Source organism: Apiospora phragmitis, assembly GCF_038363925.1.
Source record: "Apiospora phragmitis strain CBS 135458 chromosome Unknown utg000007l:2111988.0-4706623.0:1.0-2598199.0, whole genome shotgun sequence".
NCBI lineage: Eukaryota > Fungi > Ascomycota > Sordariomycetes > Amphisphaeriales > Apiosporaceae > Apiospora > Apiospora phragmitis.
Window position 1 is genome coordinate 2,222,197 of NW_027117406.1, and position 19,367 is coordinate 2,241,563.

General features: G+C 53.8%; 5 protein-coding genes across 5 annotated transcripts; 4 read left to right on the forward strand and 1 right to left on the reverse strand.

Moving 5' to 3' along the window:
- Nucleotides 1-1,857: 1,857 nt before the first annotated feature.
- PG994_008289 (Interferon-induced GTP-binding protein Mx) lies at nt 1,858-4,069 on the forward strand (the record flags this gene model as incomplete). The annotated part of the gene is made up of 2 exons (XM_066859698.1): nt 1,858-3,780; nt 3,845-4,069. The coding sequence occupies 2 exons, from the start codon at nt 1,858-1,860 to the stop codon at nt 4,067-4,069; spliced, it is 2,148 nt and encodes a 715-aa protein (XP_066715185.1).
- A 919-nt stretch (nt 4,070-4,988) lies between these two features.
- On the forward strand, nt 4,989-7,004 carry PG994_008290 (MFS general substrate transporter; the record flags this gene model as incomplete). The annotated part of the gene is made up of 3 exons (XM_066859699.1): nt 4,989-5,229; nt 5,278-6,547; nt 6,638-7,004. 3 exons carry the CDS (start codon nt 4,989-4,991, stop codon nt 7,002-7,004), a joined length of 1,878 nt encoding a protein of 625 aa, XP_066715186.1.
- Nucleotides 7,005-9,361: 2,357 nt separating this feature from the next.
- Nucleotides 9,362-10,907, forward strand: PG994_008291 (uncharacterized protein; the record flags this gene model as incomplete). The annotated part of the gene is made up of 5 exons (XM_066859700.1): nt 9,362-9,573; nt 9,637-9,721; nt 9,791-9,936; nt 10,030-10,654; nt 10,731-10,907. 5 exons carry the CDS (start codon nt 9,362-9,364, stop codon nt 10,905-10,907), a joined length of 1,245 nt encoding a protein of 414 aa, XP_066715187.1.
- A 330-nt stretch (nt 10,908-11,237) lies between these two features.
- PG994_008292 (uncharacterized protein) lies at nt 11,238-13,167 on the reverse strand (the record flags this gene model as incomplete). Its single annotated transcript, XM_066859701.1, has 4 exons — nt 11,238-11,600; nt 11,649-11,969; nt 12,124-12,531; nt 12,592-13,167. The coding sequence occupies 4 exons, from the start codon at nt 13,165-13,167 to the stop codon at nt 11,238-11,240; spliced, it is 1,668 nt and encodes a 555-aa protein (XP_066715188.1).
- Nucleotides 13,168-15,364: 2,197 nt separating this feature from the next.
- On the forward strand, nt 15,365-18,292 carry PG994_008293 (glycosyl hydrolase family 3 N terminal domain-containing protein; the record flags this gene model as incomplete). Its single annotated transcript, XM_066859702.1, is given in 3 exon segments — nt 15,365-15,914; nt 15,943-17,569; nt 17,587-18,292. The coding sequence occupies 3 exon segments, from the start codon at nt 15,365-15,367 to the stop codon at nt 18,290-18,292; spliced, it is 2,883 nt and encodes a 960-aa protein (XP_066715189.1).
- Between the last annotated feature and the right edge of the window lie 1,075 nt (nt 18,293-19,367).

A 19,367-nucleotide genomic window follows, 5' to 3' on the forward strand; every position in this document is an offset into this window, starting at 1 on the left:
ACAGCGAGTAATAGACATTTCAATGCTCATTGATATAGGTATGCGAATACTCTATCTTGACTGAGCAATGCCGACTCTCGTTCATGGGGCTGCTGCATCTCCAACTGCCAAGCCTGTCAGATTGATCATTTCTACTTACAAGCTCACAAACCATGGATCAGGTGCACCACAGGGTCATCTAATCATGCAGGTAGGCAGACTGAAATAGGATGCCGAGGCGTGCACTAGGCCGGTTGCAGCAGCTGAGTTAGTTCTTGCTTTCCACATGCCCCCGACTCATTGCTACACCATGCAAGCACATGCAACCCGTCAAATATGCATTTTCGGCAGTTTACTTAGCACTCTAGAAGTTTTATTTTCATTTTCCAAAGCTGAAACAAACTTGAAGTATCCGGAAACCCGTTTACCGCTCGAGAAGCATGCGTTGAACGTTCCATGTTCTAGGAACCATAATCCGGTGATGCATGACCTGCAAGCCCCTGGGGTTGAATGATATTGCATTGGTCCCTCTGCACGAACCCAATCTTGGCGAACCTATGAAAACACGATTTGTTTCCATTCTCTCCAAGTCTTCCCCGCTGAAGCAAAGCAACCCCTGAACTAGTCATCTGACCGCTTGAGCAGCAGATATGTGCCCCTGAAACGCGCCGGAGCGCAGCCGATGCACCGCTCTTGGGGGGGGGGGCCTGAGCCTCGAGCCCGGATATATATATGGCTGAGATTCCGACATGTCCAGAGATATCGACCGGTCGCGTAAGATGAATTGCCAGATAAGTGCGCCGAGGGCATCATCGGTGGAGACGCAGGGCGTTGCTGCGGGCAGGCAGGCCTTGAAGGTATGTATGGAGTTACGAGAAGAGCTGAAGTGACACCACAATAAGCGGTACATATTGTTCCCAACATAATTGGAAGCAAGCAATACTCGCTCAGCATATTTTGATACGATAAATGTTAATATCAACAGAACGTGATCTACTCTTGTAATATACACCTCCATATGAGGGAGCTATTTTCAGCGAAATTAGGCCCGTGACCCGTATTTTTTGACTCGAACTAGACCTGCCGATACTACATCTGCCAAACACTATATAAGTTGGGTATGCAGTGGAGGAGAAGTGGAAGATTTGAGATATAAATAGGCTGTGGCTGCTTACGAAATAGTTGCTCTAGAGTATCGGCGCCTCACTGCATCTTAAGCTCGTCGCTAAACCATGACAGCTAGTCTTGCTGCAAGGGATAATAAGTGATTAGGCTAATCCTAAACCAGAGTAAGACATGTGCAGCAAACAATGTAAGGCTTGAAACTAGTTGTATCCCATAGGCTAAACGTTTCACTAAAGCTCTTTGATGCGCCAATCAGAGACTTTATGGCGTGGTCTGCCAGGTGTATCCCAAAGCTCATCATCATCAACACCGTTTCTAAAGGCTTGCGTCTGCAGGATATCGACATACTTGATGATTCATTCAGTCAGGGGGAGAGTTGTTTTTGACTGCTGAATCTTCTAGTATTTTCCTCTTTGTGGAAAGGGATAAAGAGGCTTAGGCAGTTATGCAGGCAGCCGAAGGCAATAGATTAGGCAGCATCACAGATAGAACCTATATCATGTAGGCGTTTTCCATAGTTAGATCAGAATAAATCAAGCTTCGTATCTAGTTCAACTACGGTTAGATCATTGAGAGCGTAGCAATGCGGCCATTATCTCATAGTCTTCGTCAACAGTTGACCGTCATCATCCCTTTACGACGCCCTGTTCGAGGGGGATGGAGTATCGTTGGAAGTATCACCGGACCCAAAGGTCCCGGGTACAGCAGTACCGCAATGGACTAAGACCACATTCTAGCAGCTCTTTGTCTGCAATGGACGCCCTACAGTCTGCCCGGTCAAGGAAGCGAATCAATCAAATAGACCGAATCAGATCCTACGGTATTGGAGACATTGTTTCATTGCCTCAGCTGGTGGTCTGCGGGGATCAGTCTGCTGGGAAAAGCTCTGTTTTGGAAGGGATCACTGGCATGCCCTTTCCAAGGAAAGATGGTATCTGCACGAGATTTCCCACAGAGATTATTCTCAGACGGAATGCGACAGAGAGGTCAATCGTGGCTACTGTTCAACCTCATTCATCTCAACCAACCAGTACTCGAGGTCGGCTCTCTGGCTTCCGACGAACCATGGTCGATATGTCAGAACTACCTCAAGTCACTTTTGAGGTCTCGGAACTGATGGGGCTCCGCGGGCACCCGAACGTTGTCGAAGGGAGTGCATTTGCTTCAGACGTTTTGCGAATCGAAGTCACCGGCCATACGGATCTCAATCTCACGGTGGTTGACTTACCAGGCCTGATCTCGGTGGCCAATGAGGAGCAGACTAATGCGGACGTCAAACTCATCAGATCCATGGTAAAGAGATACATTTCCAGAAGCCGCGCTATCATATTGGCAGTTGTCCAAGCTGGTAATGATATCGCCAACCAGTCCATCGTTGAGCTGGCACATAAATACGATCCACAAGGACAGCGCACGGTTGGGATCATCACGAAAACGGATTTGATCAACAAAGGAACCGAAGGACGCTTGGCTGAACTTGCCATGAATCAGGGCAACATCAAGTTGGAACTTGGCTTCTTCTTGTTGAAAAATCCGACCCCGGCGGAGCTAGAAGCTGGTATTACGACTGAGCAACGCTTGCGGCAGGAGACCGAGTTCTTCGCCTCGCCTATCTGGAACTCCCAGAAACTGGATATGAACCGTGTTGGGGTAGCTAATCTCAGACTGTTTTTGCAATACGTTCTCGATAGCCATATCGAGAAGGAGCTGCCAAATGTCATCGAGGAAATCAAACATCATCTGCAGGAAACGGAGGCTAGCTTAATCTTCCTGGGTCCAAAGCGCTCGCGAATTTCGGATGTTCGACTTTTCATTACCAAGATCAGTATGGACTACTGTCTGCTTCTACAGGCAGCATTGGGTGGCGATTATTACGGAGACCAACAGGAATATTTTCATAATGGCTCAAATACCAAGCTTCGTGCCGTGATTCACAGACTCAACACCGATTTCGCAACACGGATACGTGAAGATGGGCAGAAGCGAAACGCTAGCAATGCGATCAAGCCTGAATCTGAAGATACCAAATTGGATGACTTGGAGAACAATGGGACCAAAGTGGAACGGCTCCTTATCAGCAAGCAAAGAATGAAAGAATGGGTGAAACGGGTAAGTATTGGCCTGGCAGTGTTGGATTCTGCTAACATCAGACAGGTATACCTAGATACCAGGGGACGTGAGCTTCCTGGCAATCACAACTATTTGTTACTGGCAGAGCTTTTTCGGGAGCAGTCTAGTCCTTGGGAGCCGCTAGCCCGGGCTCATATCCGCGGTGTTTTCGCGGCCGTGGTTCAGTGGGTACGAGATGCTGTCGGGAAAACTGTCCCGGAAGAGAGAGTCAGACGTGAAATCAGTATCATTTGCGTTCGTTGGATTGAAGATACTGAGGTGCGGGCCACCGAGGAGTTGGGAAAGCTATTGGCAGATGAACGGCAACATCCCATCACGTACAACCATTACTATTCCGATAATATCCAGAGAGCTCGATACAACGGCCTATTTATGCCAATCCATGCTGTTTTGGAGAGCACGCTCGATGTTGAAACAAAGGCGAATGCGCTGAAGAGTACCAACGGCTATGAAAAGCTCATCGGAGCCATAAAGGGTAAGATCATTGTCGACATGGATGAACAAGCTTGCTCTGAAGCCTTGGTCTGCTTGAATGCATACTACAAGGTTAGGATTACCTTTCTTAGTAAACTCATCGCGTTTTGTGATTATCCGTATTGACAACCAGCAGGTCGCAATGAAAACATTTGTTGACAATGTATGTCGCCAAGTGATCGAAAGACACCTCGTGGCCCGACTTCCGGATATGTTCAATCCCTTCATGATTACACAGTTGACTGATGAACGGATAATGCTTCTTGGGTCAGAACCTGAAGGCCAGCAGCGAAAGAGAGATGAACTAGCCACTAGGAAGCGTATCCTGGTAGCTAGCTTGGCTGATTTGCAGCACAGTTGAGATGTGTTAAAGGCAAACCTTATTGATCAACTCCATCATATGCTACGTTACTTTAGTTATATGTCGTTTCTTTGGCGTAATATCATGGGAAGAACCTACGGGGTTATCCAGACTACGCGCCTGTTCATTTTCGCTTATAAACCCCGTTATACTGAACCAGGTTTTCAGAGACTGGCCGAGTGCTGTATGCAAGAGAGTTCGCGATCCGGGCCGCTGGAACTCATGTACTCCATGAGCTCGCACGATGGTATTGGGTACCAACAGCCTGGATACGTGGATCCTATCCTCCTCCTCCTTGTGCTTTTTAGATATTACAAATTGTCATGGGGAAGCTGCCTATCACTTGGCATGTGGATTCTTGTCATTGATATTTGTTTACAGCACGGCATTGTGCAATATAAGACATTCTTTCCGCCACCGGCTAAAGCCGGTGTAGAAGGAGGATGGGGCTGTTTTGCTGAGTTCTGACGAGCCGCCTCTCTCTGCCAAGGGCTTGGCGATCTTGGACGCAGTACACGATAACCTCTCTACCTTCCTAAACGGGACAATCTACGCGCTTGGCACCTACAAGCTTCGGGTCGAATGAGCTTGTGCAATTGGCACAACTCGGGGCTGGCTGAAATTGTGCGCGCCATCTGCCCATGAGGCTGGGTTCTAAGAACGTTGGCCAAGAGCTTGGCTCGCCAAGACTTATACGGGGACTTGCTGCAATGAGGATCGCGCTGGTGTTCCGCTCCATGAAGGATACGACAGTGGAGGGTTGCGATAATGGGATTGACAGGTTGCCATGTGTAATCCCAGCTCGCTAGCCACCCATGGCTGCTGGTATAAGATGCCCGGGTTGGACACCTCGGTCCTGCGCCGGGGAAGGCATCGCTCTAGCTGTTGTTGATCTGACCATCCTGTCGCACTTCTTACGATGGCGACCAAGGCAAGCCTCGAAATCACCAAGGGCGGCTCACTCGTCGAGCCTGTCCCTGGTTACGCCAGCGGCTCTGATTCCGTCAAGGATGAGTCTGCCGACCTCCTCCGACCCTTTCCCACCGAGGAGGAGTGGGCGACCCTCCCTCGTGTGGCAGGTTCGATCCCCTGGACCGCATGGACCGTCGCCTTTGTCGAGTTCGTCGAACGGTTCTCGTACTATGGCACCAGCGCCGTGTGTAAGTAATTACTGCAGCTGCCTAGCAGAAGCTCTCACTGACACACAGATTGTGCCCCTTCAGTCGTCAACTTCATCCAGAAGCCTTTGCCCAAGGATTCCGTGACCGGAGCTGGGTTCCTTAACCCCCCCGGCTCCGGCGCTCTGGGCATGGGCCAGCGCGCCTCGACGGGGCTGACGACGTTCAACAACTTCTGGTCCTACTTCACGCCGCTGATCGGCGCCTACCTAGCCGACCAGTACTGGGGCCGCTACCTGACGATCCAGTACTCCAACTTCGTTGCCCTGGTCGGCCACATCATCCTGGTCATGTCCGCGATCCCCGCCGTCATCGTGCACCCGAACGTCTCGATCGCGCTCTTCGCCATCGGCCTCGTCATCATGGGCGTCGGCACGGGCGGCTTCAAGTCCAACATCTCGCCGCTGATCGCGGAGCAGTACAAGGACTCCAAGGCGTACGTGCGCGTGCACAAGCGCAGCGGGCGCAAGGAGATCGTCGACCCGGCCGTCACCACGGCGCGCATTTATATTTATTTCTACTTCCTCATCAACCTGGGCTCCATCACGGGCTCGCTCGCCATGGTCTACTCGGAGCACTTCGTCGGCTTCTGGCTCTCCTTCACGCTGCCGACGATCTGCTACCTGCTGTGCCCCGGCATCCTGCTCTACTTCAAGAAGACCTACAAGCTGTCGCCGCCGACGGGCTCCGTCATGGGCAAGGCCACGAAGCTGATCAGCCTCGCCTATAAGAAGAGCACCGGCTTCCGTGACCCGGAGTTCTGGCAGCGCGTCAAGCCGAGCGAGCTGCGCGCGCGCGGCGAGGCCGTCCCTGCGTGGATGACGTTTGACGACCAGTGGGTCGACGAGCTGAAGCGCGGCGTCGTCGCCTGCAAGGTGTTCCTGTGGTACCCGCTGTACTTCCTGGCGTACAACCAGATGACGAACAACCTGGTGTCGCAGGCGGGGACCATGGTGCTGGGCAAGACGCCCAACGACATCGTGGCCAAGCTGAACCCCATCTTCATCGTCATCGTCATCCCCATCATGGACTTCGGCGTCTACCCGGCGCTGCGCAAGATGGGCGTGCGCCTGTCGCCCATCAAGAAGATCACGGCGGGCTTCGGGCTCGCCTCGCTCGCCATGGTCTCGGCCTGCGTCATCCAGGCCTATATTTACAAGCTGTCACCCTGCGGCCACGAGATCAATAAGCTCACCAAGCAGGGCCAGCACTGCACCGCCCCCTTCTCGGTCTGGCTCCAGGCCTTCCCCTACGGCCTGATCGGCATGTCGGAGGTTCTGGCCTCGATCACAAAGCTCGAGTAAGTCTTGGCGTTATTCTGGGGCTCCCATCAATCCATCCAAAGTTGAAGAATATGACTCGCTGACCACTTCACCCACTCGTCCAACAGATACGCCTACACCAAGGCCCCGCAGAACATGAAATCGACCGTGCAGGCCATCGCGCTCTTCACCTCGGCCGTCTCGTCGGCGCTGGGCCAGGCGCTCGTCGCGCTCTCGGACGACCCGCTCCTGGTGTGGAACTACGGGTCCGTGGCCGTCATTGCCCTGATCGGCGGCATCGGGTTCTACCTCACCTTCCGCAAGGCCGACCGCGAGGAGGACGCCATGAACAATATGAAAGAGAGCGCGTACATTGGCAAAGACGGCGGCGGCTCCGCAACCGCGACCGGGAACGAGACCATGGTCGTGGAGCAGGTCTACGATGAGAAGCGGAAGGAGGCTGTTACGGGGGAGAGGAGGAAGGATGGCGTGTAATTAGGATGAAATCAGTTCATTGTCAACAGAGTGGCTGGTAGCTTACGTAAGGATCTGAAACATTTGGTTCAAGTCATGGTGTTCAATTCATTAGATACGAACATCCATGATATCCCGAACGCTACTTGAGATAGTGTTGATTGCTTCGGCTATGTGAAACAGTTATGAGCTATCTACTTACTTGTCTACATACGCTCTAGACCAATTTGCCGACTGCGCCTAATCGGAGCTTGCCTTCAAGTACATTGGCGCAATTCGTCCATCAAGTCGATATCTACGACTGGTAGGTATCACTTGAAGTAGAAACCTATGTAAACGAAATATGCGTGTACAAGATGGCACGTCGCATGTCATCTTGCGACAAGCAGGGGTTACGATGGAAGCGCCCCCGTGCGCAATAGATAGTAGATAGGTGCTGTAGACTTGAAATCGTAACAGGGCATTCTCCGTACATATGTACTGCCTTCTACATACATGATCGCGACACAGCCATCGTTCTTTAGGTAAACTCTACTTTGATGTTTGAAACGAATCGAACAACACAGCGACTCGCTCTTCTTGTTTCACGCCTCGATTATGAGATTGATTTCATCTTTGGTACTGTAGGAATGGTTCAGGTTTCTGACCTCGGCGCTGTTTCAGGCTTTGGCGCTTTCCCCGACACCCCGTGCACTGAGTGCGCGGGGTTTTCCTGAAGATGAAGAGGAAAAGCAAGGCCAGTTTTCGCCGGAGTCCAGGCCACCAGGCTACCAGACAGCGAAAAGTAGGTAGGTTTAAGTACTTATGTGGCGCAGTAACGAAATTGCCGGGATCATTGATACAGTGTTTGGCAATGCGTATGCGTCGAGGCGTGTCGAAAATGGCGGTCATCCCGCGATTCGGGCGTGAGGGTAGACCGTGAGTCTAGAAGACCACGGACCAACTCTCTTGTCGTCTGCATCCGGACCTACGGAATATGCACAACAACTTATTAGGGACAGACATGAGCTGATTAGGTATTTACCTAGTCAATTCAATGAGACCGCTGATTGCTTCTCGTTCAGGCATTCTTAGTGTTTCATGCGTGCTGTGGTAGGTCTGGTGTGCGTGCAATTGCCACTATGCGGTCGCCCACTGACTACATCAGCTGTCGCTAGCACATTTACCACTCAACACCACTTGCAGACAAGCATGCGCTTACTTGCCGATGCCAGACACATTTAATCATTTTTGATGCCCCCAACCAACAATGGCCGAGCCCAGACTTTGCTGTCGATGGGGAAGAATTGAAGAAACAAGTCGGTAAGTGTACGTCATAACATAGGACCCCGTTCCAAGCAAATTACATAAGGATGGGAAGTATGTATCGTTCGGGCACAAAGCTCCGAGGCAACTTAGCCACGACTACTGTGGTGTGCTCAATCGGGTTGCCTCTCAGAAGAAGCAGGAATATCCAACGATCAGATGGCAGTTGTCTGTTGTCTGTTGTCGATGAGTACGTCAAGAACCAAATGAAGCAGCCGCTTGGTCACTTGGTGTTGGCCCCAAGCACCCGAGTCAAGAATATGGCCCGCTTTATTATACTGGAAACGCCCAGAGCTCTGCCCAGAGAAAGAGAGGCTAGAGTCTAGACTCTATGTAGACAAGAACAGGGTCCCCATAGCCGGGTGGGGGCTGTTAGAAGATTCTCTGGTAATCAAACTCTATTCTGACCTGATGCTGCGTGTTCCTGCGCCCATAGGGCCCCCTGGAGTGAAGACCGTATTCTTCCATCTCCTCCTACCTTGCAAGAGCCCACACAGTGACATGTCTGACTCGGTAGGGATCGGTAGACGAGGTACGCTCATGGCCAAAGGCGCAATCGAATAGGAACTTGCAGTTCTCTTCAAGTCACCAAAGAAACCAAAAGGCGAAAGCCGGCGCAGTAGGTGTGGTGTTCTAAGTTTGGTCGTCGACCGCAGCCCGACGGTCCCGCGACCAGGGTGGGAACAGGGATCACGAGTTTCTTGGAAAGTCCCGTCATCTGCCATGCCAGATTGCTGTCGAGGATGGATATGTTACATCCTTCCTGGTTTTGCCGTTTCTGTGGTCGAGGGCACTCTCGGGCTTTGCCTATCCTTGCGCCTCGATACCGGCCTTCATGATTCGCGTCGGCAGATATGCATTACGTCCTCTGAACAAGGCGTAGCAAACTTAGATTTTCGAGAAAAGGGGATGCGACATGGGGGCCATATTCGGGTATATATAGATTCTCCGTGTGGTACCGTTCCTCTGGGTCTTCCTTTCTGACACCCACCTTCCCTATCGGTCTTTTCTAGGATACGATACAGTCATTCTTTTCTCAATCTTTTCGCTCTTTTGCTCTTACCAGATCCAGCATGCTCTATCTTAATTCCATCTTCAAGGCTTCGGCCATCCTGGGTTTCCTCAGCGTTGAGGCTACCTGCCTTCCTCGCGCCGCGGCCGCTAACGGCAGCACCGGCTCCGGCATCGTGGCGTCGACTTACTTCGCCGGCTATCATGTCAACAAGGGCTTCCCCGTGGCTGATATGCCGTTCGAGAAGTATACCGATGTGAAATATGCTTTCGCGTAAGACATACCTGCTATATCCTCTTGGCGATGAAGAAGAAAGAGAGTTAACATCGAGAACAGGGAGACTGAGCCCGATGGCTCCCTCAACCTCACCCAATCTGCGCCTGATCAGATCCCGGCCTTCGTTTCGGCCGCCAAGTCCAAGGTTCGTCGTGTGTCAGTGGAACCTATATAAAGGACGTAGTTACTGACTTGGTATGATCCAACTATCCAGGGCGTCAAAGCAATGATCTCCATCGGCGGTTGGACCGGAAGCCGCTACTTCTCTTCCATGTTTGGGTCGGCCGAGAACCGGACCGCCTTCGTGAAGACCTGTCTCGACCTCGTCAACCAGTACAAGCTGGACGGTCTTGACTTCGAGTAAGAAACCCCGTTTTTCTCTCCGCGTCAGTCGTAAATAAACGCAATACTGACATTGCGACTCGCACAGCTGGGAATACCCCAACCGACAAGGCCTCGGCTGCAACGTGATCAACAAGGACGACACCGCCAACTTCCTCTCCTTCCTCCAGGAGCTGCGCAAAGACACCACGGGCAAGTCCCTGTGGCTGACCGCCGCCGGCTCCCTGTTCCCTGGTACGGCCCCGACGGCGCGTCGTCGACGGACCTCGGCGGCTTCGCGAGCGTGCTCGACTACGTCATGATCATGAACTACGACATCTACGGCGCCTGGGCCGCGACGGCGGGGCCCAACGCGCCGTTGGCCTTTGGGTGCGACGCGCGCAACAACCAGGGCGGCGGCAAGGAGGGGGTCGCCAAGTGGGCCGCCGCGGGCCTGCCGATGAACAGGCTCGTGCTCGCCGTCCCGGCTTATTCCCACAGCTTCTCGGTGACGCCCGCGGCCGCGTTCCCCAATGGCACGGCCGGCCCGCTCAGCGCTTACCCGGCCCAGAACAGCTCCAACCGCCTCCAGGGCGGCAGCTGGGACTCGGACCCGCCCATCGACCCCTGTGGCAACCCGCAGCCGCACAGCGGTACCTGGACCTTCCGGGCCATGATCGAGGAGGGCAAGTTCTTGGATGCGCAGGGCAATCCCGCCAAGGGCATGGCCACTGGGTACGACAACTGCAGTCAGACCGTAAGTTGTAACCTGTCCCCCTTTTACTTATCACGTAATAATTGCTGACCCGGGCTTTTCTGTTTACTTTTTACAGCCCTTCCTCTACGACGAGTCTCGCCAGACTTGGATCTCCTACGACAACGTCCAGTCCTTCACCGCCAAGGGCCAGTACGTCAAGAGTTCGGGTCTTGCCGGCTTCGCTACCTTCGAGGCGGGTGGCGACTACAAGAACATCTTGGTCGATGCTATCCGGGCCGCAGTTGGCCTGTAGGGAGTAGAGTGCTTGTTGCTGTATTAATATGATTGTTGGACATTGCTGTTGCTTTGAACAAAAGAACGACCGAATATGTGTCAAATGTGTGTATGCTACTATTATGCTTGACGTCCAGGTTGCTATTAGGTCGCTGTTGATTATCAAGAGATACGAGTCACAGTTTCATCAATCGGTGTTTCTTCCAAACCTGCGTGATACGTCTTTTCATACCCACTTTCAGTGCAATCATCTACTGAATTCCAAGCTAAGTTGGGGTACGCCTTGGAACTCGTCCGGCATGACGTAGGTGCAATTCCAAAACTCAACTATTATGTGTTCTTGATTAGCCTAGGGGCCCGCGGAAAGCAGAGAAAAGCCGGATGTTGGGTGAATGGTGGGGGGGGGGTGGGATCGAGGGTGTGTAAAAGACTCACAGTCACGGAGAGGCTTGCTGCTGCCACCCATCGCCCCCGCAAAGGACATGGAATATGTCATGTTGACATTTCCAGATACCTTAACATTGATACCTTCCACATCGTCCCAGCTTCGCACTGTTGTGCGTCCGCGAGTGAATGCCGAGACCACTAGTGTGAAGATGGAGGCCGAATTGCCGTCCGGATAGGACAGGTCCAGGCGCCACGGTGCGACTTGGACATCTAGGCTTTTCTCCGTTGGGTACAGCTTTGCTCGATGGTCAGCCCCATTCTTGGTCTAAAAAAGCAGATTAAGGGAGAGTCTTGAAGGGAGGGGCATGCTTACCGAAAGAAAAGCGATCTCGTCGCCTGTCGTCCATTGTACGATGACGGGGTTGAACGACTCTTGGGATGTCGACGGACCGCCGACGACGGTCTCCTTGTAGGACTCGGCGCCGATCGTCACGTTTTCCGAGAGCCACGTGGTGATGTTGCGTGAGACGAGGTCGTAGGGCGGATAGAACGCCTGCGCCTCGAACGTGTGCTCTCCGCTAAAGGTGGTCAGGGACTCCAGGATGCCGTCGGGAAGTAACGTGGCGTGGAAGTCGGACAAGACGGCCATCAGCGGGGACCAAGCCCAGTCGGCCGAGTGGCTCATCACTTGAGGCTAAAATGGAGCAGAACGCAGGCCTCAAGTCAGCTTGATCTTCCTTCTTCTTCTTCTTCTTCTTCTTCTTCTTCTTCTTCTTCTTCTTCTTCTTCTTTTCACCTTGAAGATGGGCATTATGAGCAACAACAGCGAATGGTTCTTCTTATCTTACCTTCTTGATGAGGGACGACTGCTCCTTCCCAATCAGAGTCCACATCCACAGCGCCATGAGGCTCACGTAGCGGTTCATGTCGTACCCGTAAGCGCGGTCCCAGGGGCCCGCCATATTCTTCATACCCGGGTGCCAGAGCTGCGCCATGGCGGACCAGGTGTCGCGCAGCATCCGGGGACCATACTCGGACATGACCGAGTCGCCGGCGGGCAGGTACTTGCACCACAGCAGCAGGCCGAAGATGGACACCCCTGTATAGGTGCCCGAGTTGAACTCGGACAGGGTGTTGTGCCGGACGAAGAGGTCGATGATCTCCTGCGCGTACAGCTCACCGGCGTCGGTCATGTTCTTATCACCTAGGCGCCGGCCTGTCCAGCCGGAGACGAAAGCACGCATGAGGGCCTTGCCCTACGGGTCAGTACATATAGCAACACCTGTCCAATTATCTGACTGAAAGAGAAAACGTACGGGATTGCTGTAAGATGGGTAGAGATTGTCATCGTCCACGCCGCCTACGCGGTAGCTATCTCCCACAGTCGCGTTGGCGAGCGACGCGAGCATCAGATCCTGCACCGCCTCGCTAATGAGGTCCGGGAACTCCTCCAACATGATGACAAAGGTCGTCCCGACGAAGCCGCGCCAGTTCGGGTCCCATGAATTGTAGATACTTGCAGGGTACTCCGCGGTGCCCACCTCGGGCTCCTCGGGGTACTTCTGGTAGTCGCCGTACCACTGCTGCGATTTGTCCTTGAACTGGGCGCCGATGATGTTGGTGATGATGCGCTCGGCCTCTTGGGCGTCATCCTGCTCGTTGCGGGCGAGCAGGCCGAGGGCGTACCATGCGGAGCTGCGGGTCTCGTGGCGCAGGGCCGCGCCGCCTTCGACGTCGTACAGGTAGCCCAGGTCGCGGTCGTAGTACGTGTCCATCCAGGCCATGGACTCGTTCAGGAGCCCTTGGGCGTTCCGCGACATCGAAGAGACATAGGATGCAGAGCTGAGGGTCGGGAGCGCCGCCGCGCCCAATAGTAACAGAATAGGCAGCATCGTCTCGTTTGCTTGCAGCCAATGGACTCCTCACAGTCTTCGGGTGTGATGATGACATGAGGGAAGACCAGCCCTCAGAATCGGGCGGTCCAGGCGTTTTGTGCCCATCTTGATGAGGGGGGGCTGGTAGGAATCCCTACCGTGTTGGTGATAACAGTACATGTCGGCGCTACTTTCGACGGCTGGGAGATCTACTCTGCGTGAACCACCTTGGCCGTAAACGCCGTGACCGATGTTCGGATCCCCTAGTCGTGTTACGGGGCACCTGCCGTATCCGAACTAGGGGTGCAAGGGAACGGTGCCAAAACGCGGGGTTACCCGGCTAAGTACGGGAAACGGCTCATTTTGGGTACCAGATAGGAGTCGTCCCGAAAATACATGTTAGCTAAGTAAGTAGTAAGCACCACGCAACAGGGGTAGAAATCATATGTTTAATGTCGACCAGAGCCTTGCTCTAACATCATTGCGCGATAGATCTATCTCCGACTATTCCTATTCATTTGCGCCTCGCCACGGGTCGTATTTGAAAAGGCCGAGATATCGTTCTTGATAATGTATGCATTTTCCCAAATTCGGTGCCACCGCTCAGTTGGTCGCCGTCGTGCCATATCTGGAGGAGGAATCTGCCCTGAGAGCACCGGGCTTTTGCTGCACTGCAGTTTATGCTATCAGGTCCGAAGGTGCCACTCCTTTGGCTATCATTGCCCTTGGGGTATCTGTCGGGATAATAATATAGGCTGTTGATCATGAAGGCCTACGCCGGACGAGCGCTGGTCTTGATAAATGAAGTCATGGACCGCTCCATCGACCCTCTGTCACACAGCTGCCAACTCCTCGCAAGAGGCCAAGAAAAGTAGTAACCGTCAAAGGAAACATACGAAGCGCGGCCTGTTGATACTGGATGAGAAGGTATGGGGTTTAACAGGGTAAGCACAGCTTCTGTCCCTCGGGGCAGATGAGAGATTGAGCTCTACTTTGACTAGTTCTAGGACAGCCCCTTTGCAGTTTGCCAACGCCGTATAAATATAGAGATCGATCTGAACCTGCGACCCACATATATATAATTCAAGAATGGTGAATAGATGAGAAAATGCGTTTTTCTTTTTCACACTGCGAATATAGCTCATGTCAATGCGACTTTCTGCAATTGCTGAGTAGAACGTTACCGTTATGCGACCTGGCCGCAACCCAGGCACAGCCAGCTCGTTCCTCGAGAGTTCAAGAACTGAGTGCCCGTTGAAATCGCCCAGACCTCACTCATGGTCCTTCAATCCCACTCCCAATTGCTTCAATCCTTTGCGCCTCGTATCTGTTTTCAAGCTTTTATGAAGCAGCACTCGATGCCACTCGGTCTAGCCAATAATTGCCGAAACATAGCTTCCATGTGACGGTGGATGAAGCGATGATACGCAGCGATATCCTGAACGGGGGCGGTTAGGCCTATTAAGGTTGTTCTAGCGTCGTGAGGTGCTAGCCAGCAAGGGATAACACACTAAAGCCCCTGAAGGAACGGGGCAGATGCAGGGCCGACAGGATCGAGAACCAATGGCAGAGCTCCGGCGGCCACTGTAGCTTTGACGTTAGTGGGCTCCAGTTGGCACCAGTGCGGGATGCCAAGCGCCATCTGGAGTTTCAAGATGCGGTCATCCTCGTCTCAATCTGGATGCAAGACCGGGCTTGGAACGTTTCAACCGACATGTTTCTTCGTCGCACCAATTGGCATTTTTGCCTCTTCAATGTTGACAGGTCCAAGACTTGACTTCTACTTCTTCTCCTTTTGCAACATCTTCTTACCATCCCGTTCTTGTGCTTCGTCTTTGCATCCATCGTTTGCTGGCGAACTGAAGCATGTGCAGTTGTGCTATGACGTGCCAGCTCTAAAGTCCGATAGTCTTGTCTTGATCTGAGACTCCGACGAATTTCCAATCACCCAACGAACCTGTACACCTATTTAGCCACCTTCCATTCGTTCTTACGCCTAGACGGTGCACTCACTATTCATCCCTTTCGACCGTGAAGAACGTTTTCGGCCTAGAGCCGAGTTATCTTGTTGTTTCAATCTGGAACATTGGTAAGCAGATATACTTGGTCCATGTCTGCGGTTGGCCAACCCACAAATTTGCTGACTTGGAAGCTTCAGATGGAATCCCAGTAAATCTGTAATCTACTCGACTTTTGAAACTCGAGTCCACCCATCATGGACGGTAGCAAAGAGGGCCTCTTGAGCCCTCGGCCGAAGGAGGACTCGGAGCCCCTCCGCGGTTCTTTCGACGGCCGCCGCTCGTTCGATGCCCGAAAGTCCTTCGACGCCCGCTCCTCGCTCGACTCCGACATTGACGCGACCGAGTTCCTCCAGTCCGACCCCCTCACGGGCCCCAAGAGCGAGCAGAACCTGGCCTTGCGCGCCCGGCGGCGCAACTGCTGCACGCGGGTCTTCTGTAGCTGCTGCTGCGGCCGCTCGAGGCCTTGCTTCTTCAGCTGCTTGGCCGTGATCGGCCTGATCTTCATCGCGCTCGGAGCTGGCGGCTTCTTCGCGTTCAAGAAGTTCAAGGGCGCACCGCCGGATGGCCTCTCCCCTCCCTGGTATCCCACGCCCAAGGGTGGCACGGCGCGGGGCTGGGCCGACAGCTACCGCAAGGCCAGCGAGATGGTCAGCAAGATGACGCTGCCCGAGAAAGTCAACATCACCACCGGCACCGGCTGGTCGATGGGCCCGGCCTTTGGGCAACACGGGCCCAGCTACCAACGTGGGCTTCCCCTCGTTGGCGCTCCAAGACGGACCCCTCGGTATCCGATTCGCGGACAATGCCACGGCGTTCCCGGCCGGCATCACGGTCGGCGCGACGTGGAACAAGGACCTCATGTACAAGTGGGGCAACGCTCATGCCGTCGAGGCGCGCAAGAAGGGCATCAACGCGATCCTGGGTCCCTGCATCGGTCCCTTGGGACGCATGCCAGCAGGCGGCCGGAACTGGGAGGGCTTCGGCGCCGATCCGTACCTGCAGGGTGTCGCGGCCTTCCAGTCGATCAAGGGAATCCAGGACGAGGGCGTCATGGCCACCATCAAGCACCTGGTCGCCAACGAGCAGGAGCACTTCCGGCAACCCTGGGAGTGGGGTTTGCCCAACGCCATCAGCTCCAACATCGACGACCGCACGCTTCACGAACTGTACATGTGGCCGTTTGGCGACGCGGTCAAGGCCGGTGTTGCGAGTGTCATGTGCAGTTACAACCAGGTCAACAACAGCTACGCTTGCGGCAACAGTAAGCTGTTGAACGGTATCCTCAAGGACGAGATGGGCTTCCAGGGCTTCGTCATGAGCGACTGGCTGGCCCAGAGGGCTGGTGTCTCGACTGCCCTCGCGGGTCTCGATATGACCATGCCGGGCGACGGTCTCTTCTGGGCGGACGGCAAGAGTCTGTGGGGCTCCGAGCTCACCAAGTCTGTCATGAATGGTTCCGTACCACTGGAGCGCATCAACGACATGGCTACGCGAATTGTTGCTGCTTGGTATCAGATGGGCCAGGATGATAAGGAGAAGTTTGATCCCGAAGGCCCCAATTTCTCATCGTGGACCAACGACGAATACGGCGTCGAAGCCCCGGGCAGTCCGTCGGATCAGGAGAAGGTCCGAGTCAACGAGTACGTCAATGTCATGGGTAACCACTCTGTCCTGGCTCGCCGAATTGGCGCCGAGGGAACCGTCTTGTTGAAGAATGAGAACATGCTTCCGATGGACCACCACGGTAACACCGACATGAGGCGACGCAAGAGACTCGGCAAGAAGCATACAGGAAAAGCCAAGATCGGTATCTTTGGCGAGGATGCCGGGCCAGGCAAGGGGCCCAACGCGTGCAAGGACCGTGGCTGCAACCAGGGTACTCTGGCCTCGGGCTGGGGATCTGGGGCTGTCGAGTTCCCTTACCTCATTACACCCGTGGAAAAGCTCGCCGACGAATGGAAGAACAAAGACGAAGTCGACCTGACGACCCATCTTACCAACGACACCCCCAAGCCGGAAGACCTCACAAGCCGCGACATCTGTATTGTCTTCGCCAATGCCGACTCGGGCGAGGGCTTCATCTCGAGCGACGGCGTTAGGGGTGATCGCCCCGATCTCTTCCTGCAGAAGGGTGGCGATGATCTGATTCTGGCTGTTGCGAAGGACTGTGGCGGCGGCAATGGCGAGGTTCTTGTTGTTATCCACACCGTCGGCCCCGTCATCATGGAGAAGTGGATCGACCACCCTAATGTTAAGGCTGTCGTCCTGGCCAACCTGCCTGGGCAAGAGTCTGGAAATGCGCTGGCCGATGTCATTCTGGGCCACATCAGCCCCAGTGGACATCTCCCTTGGACCATTGGCAAGGCTATAGAAGACTATGGCGCGGGTGCCCAGATCCTGTACGTCCCCAACGGAGTCGTACCCAGCAAGACTTTACGGAGGGATTGTTTGTGGACTACCGTCACTTCGACAAGTACAGCATCGAGCCCCGATTCGAGTTTGGGTTCGGTCTATCATACACATCATTTAACTTTTCGCCTCTTGACCTCAAGGAGGTCAAACCCAAGAGCCAGTACCCCGCGGCCCGGCCCAAGGACTTCGCGACACCGCCCGAGTACGACACCAAGATCCCGGAGGAGGACGAGGTGCTGTTCCCCGAGGGCTTCCGGAAGCTCGAGAAGTACGTGTACCCGTACCTCGAGGACACCGAGGACCTCGTGACGCACGCGTACCCGTACCCGGACGGCTACGACGTGAAGCAGCCGCTGTCGGGCGCGGGCGGCGACGAGGGCGGCAACCCGGACCTCTGGGAGACGTACGCGACGGTGTCGGTCAACGTGACCAACACGGGTGCGCGGGCGGGGCAGGTGGTGACGCAGCTGTACATGGCGTACCCGCAGGCGGTGCTGAATAGTGTCGTGTTCCCCTACAAGGTGCTGCGCGGGTTCGAGAAGACGATGCTGCAGCAGAACCAGACGCAGACGGTCACATTCAACTTGACCAGGAGGGACCTGAGCTACTGGGACGTCACGGCGCAGAACTGGGCCATGGTCACGATGGGGCAGTATACGTTCCATGTCGGGCGCAGCTCGAGGGATCTGCCGGTTAAGATTACGTGGTAAAAGAAAACACGGGGGGTATTGGATTGACTACGAATACGGAGTATATGTAGAGAGAGGTATGAAATAGTAGAGGAACGGAACAGGCTCATGGATGGATGCAGCTTGGCGTATTGGCGAAATGTTCGGGTATATTAAATAACATAACGCTGCTGCTTTGGCGTATAATTCAAGTTTGAACATCACAATACTCAAGTACTCCAGCTTCAGACATTGTGGGAGACTAATACGAATGCGCGAGCCTTCAAGTGGCCCTCTGCTATCAGCAAGATATTGGCTCTTTTCTCAAGCCGTGGTTGAATCATACACGAAGACATTTAGCGGAGCAAGTGTTGTTGCGACTCGAAGATGGATTCAAATTTCATGTACGACTAAGATTACCAATTCAATTACAGTAGAAAGCAACTGGCATATACGCGGATATACGCTCCTATGAAGGATGCAGTTGATGCAGGAGAAAAGGTTCCGGTGCTACCACGATCGTAACCTAGATCTACCGAATGCATGTTCCTGGAAGCTCCCAGCCACTTCTTCCAGGCTCTTCCTTGGTGCGACCCCGCTATCTGCAGGTGAGGCAAGCCGCGCAAGTGAGCCTGTGTGGCCCGTGAGGGGCAGAATGGCACGCTGAAGGAGCAATGCTTTCCCACTTCGGCAAACGGTTTTCTTTAGTCCATTGGGCTAATGAGCTGCCTAACCTTATCAGCCCTTTAGCGCACTCCGAAAGCCTGGAGGGAATGGTAATCTTTGATGCCACCTGCAGCTTTTCCCCATGTCCTTATTCGATCAGTCAGTCCACTACCGAAGTTTTGCGTCACTTAAAAGTCCCTACCTACCTACATGCCTCTCTTCGTGTACCTGCAACCTCAATTGAGCCTTCTTTTAACCTCTTCTTCTTGCTACTCACTGTCTTTCATGGCATGACTGATTGATCCCTTTTTACCGGTGACGAATATGTTGTGACAATACTGTATCGATCCGCCCATGATAACTCCCTAGTGCCTTTGCATCACAAAGGCTCCCGACCTGTCGGGGCCAGCTCCTTCCATCCACGGCCTACGTCATTATCAGCCAGATATAT